The 1,818-nt window shown below is 29.6% G+C and overlaps 1 protein-coding gene across 1 annotated transcript in view; it reads left to right on the top strand.

Moving 5' to 3' along the window:
• Nucleotides 1-1,818, top strand: part of LOC117120538 — a 45,029-nt gene that overhangs the window by 23,598 nt on the left and 19,613 nt on the right. Inside the window, exons 31-33 of the mRNA XM_033265556.1 lie at nt 211-361; nt 1,091-1,206; nt 1,548-1,757. Of these exons, the coding sequence (XP_033121447.1) occupies nt 211-361; nt 1,091-1,206; nt 1,548-1,757 (477 nt within the window). The remainder of the gene's footprint in view (nt 1-210; nt 362-1,090; nt 1,207-1,547; nt 1,758-1,818) is intronic.

Below are 1,818 nucleotides of genomic sequence, written 5' to 3'. Positions count from 1 at the left end.
TGTATTATTATGTATATGTATATACATATATGTATATATATTATATATATACATATATATATATATGTATATACATTATATATTATATATATATATATATATATATATATATATATTTATATAGTGTTCATGGGAGTATAGACCATGTTTTTTTATTTTCATGGTTATATAGCTGAGTTAATATTATTGAAATGTGATTTCATTTTTCAGATGACTAACGGTGAATGCACAACCAAGGAATGTGCAGAGGTGGCATCGTGGTTTGATATTGTAAGTGTTACCAACTCCGGCAAAGACACGTACGCAGAAACAACTTCGCTTCGTTTGGAGCATGGACAAACTTACTATATTGTTGTCTTAGGTAAGAAACACTAGTAGGCCTGCTAATGTTGACTAAATCAATCCTGAAAATCAAATTCCCACTTAGATAAATACTAGAAAGAAAAATGTTTTACACACGTAAAATATTACTGCGCCTGAGACCCTCGTATTTTGCGCAATATAAATGAATAACCTTTAACATTTAACCTTTATCGTACAGTATGCATAGAAAAAATAATGTGGTAGCAGTTCGAAAAGTTATCTGTCTCAAATTCATTGATATCAGTCAATATTTGTGAAGCAAACGCTGTTTTTCTTTCAGTACCCAGTATTATAATTTTGAATAAGTTTCAACAGAAAGTATAAGAGACTTATATGTAATAGTAAGGAAATTCTAATGTATTTTTTTTATATTATTATGCATTTTACATACCCTGCTGTTTATTTTTAGAGGCAAAATTTTATGATGTGATTTATCTGGACATACTAACAACTAATTTTTGCAAGAGACTTATGTAATAACACCACACACATTGGATGATTTTTTAATGACGCTCTGCCTACCACCTGAACTGCACTGCCCTCTTTCGGCAATGGTAGTTCCAATTGTATACAGAATTGTAATAAGTAATAGATACATTTCAATAAACATTTGTTTAATTAGTACAAACCATAAATGAAGGCCAGTCAAACTACTTCACAAACAATTCAGTAAAACTACTTCACAAACAAAAAAAGGACGTAACTACATAACCTTCTCATGAAACAGGAACGGATGAAGCCGGCCAATGTAACAAAACTACTGAAAATTTTAAAGTCGATTTGACAAAACCTGTTGCAGGAAAAATGAGACTTGAAAACAACCCACATGTACCTGTTGATTTTGTAAGTAGGCACTGCGATTGTTTACTTTAATCCCTAAACAATTTAGAAGGGGTAAACACAATGATATTAATACTATTATTATTTCTGTTGATTAATAGCAGATTAAAAGTAATATTTTTATATTATTATTTTTTTTTATTAGGCCTATTAGTATTTATATGTATGTTAAATTTTCTGAATGTTTAAAACAATTGTGTTCAATTTTAATTTCAGAAAGGTCAAATAAAATATGATTCGATTCTGATTTTCATTTAACTTTTATGGTTTTTTGAATGTCATTTGTACTATAAACAACGATATAAAAAAGAAATATTATAAAAACCTACTATCTTAATATCTAGCCTGCTTGGTTTACCGCTGACTCGACACTCTTGACTATTCACTGGGGTGAATTTGAAGATCCAGAAAGTCAGATTGACTATTATGAGATTGAGCTATTGGTGGCGCCGTCTTGCAAAGCTGGTGATGAGGAATTATTGACAACAGTTGTGGAAGCTGTTAAATTGGAAGCAAGCTATAATAGTCACAACTTCTATCATCTTAATCTGCAGGTTTGTTTAGTTTACAGCTTAGTCATAACATTTTGTAACTTTATATATATATATATATATA

Source organism: Anneissia japonica, unplaced genomic scaffold, assembly GCF_011630105.1.
Source record: "Anneissia japonica isolate Jap-2015-1 unplaced genomic scaffold, ASM1163010v1 scaffold287917_len653891_cov171, whole genome shotgun sequence".
NCBI lineage: Eukaryota > Metazoa > Echinodermata > Crinoidea > Comatulida > Comatulidae > Anneissia > Anneissia japonica.
The sequence above is the reverse complement of the archived record's forward strand: the minus strand, read 5'-3'. Positions and strand labels throughout refer to the sequence as shown.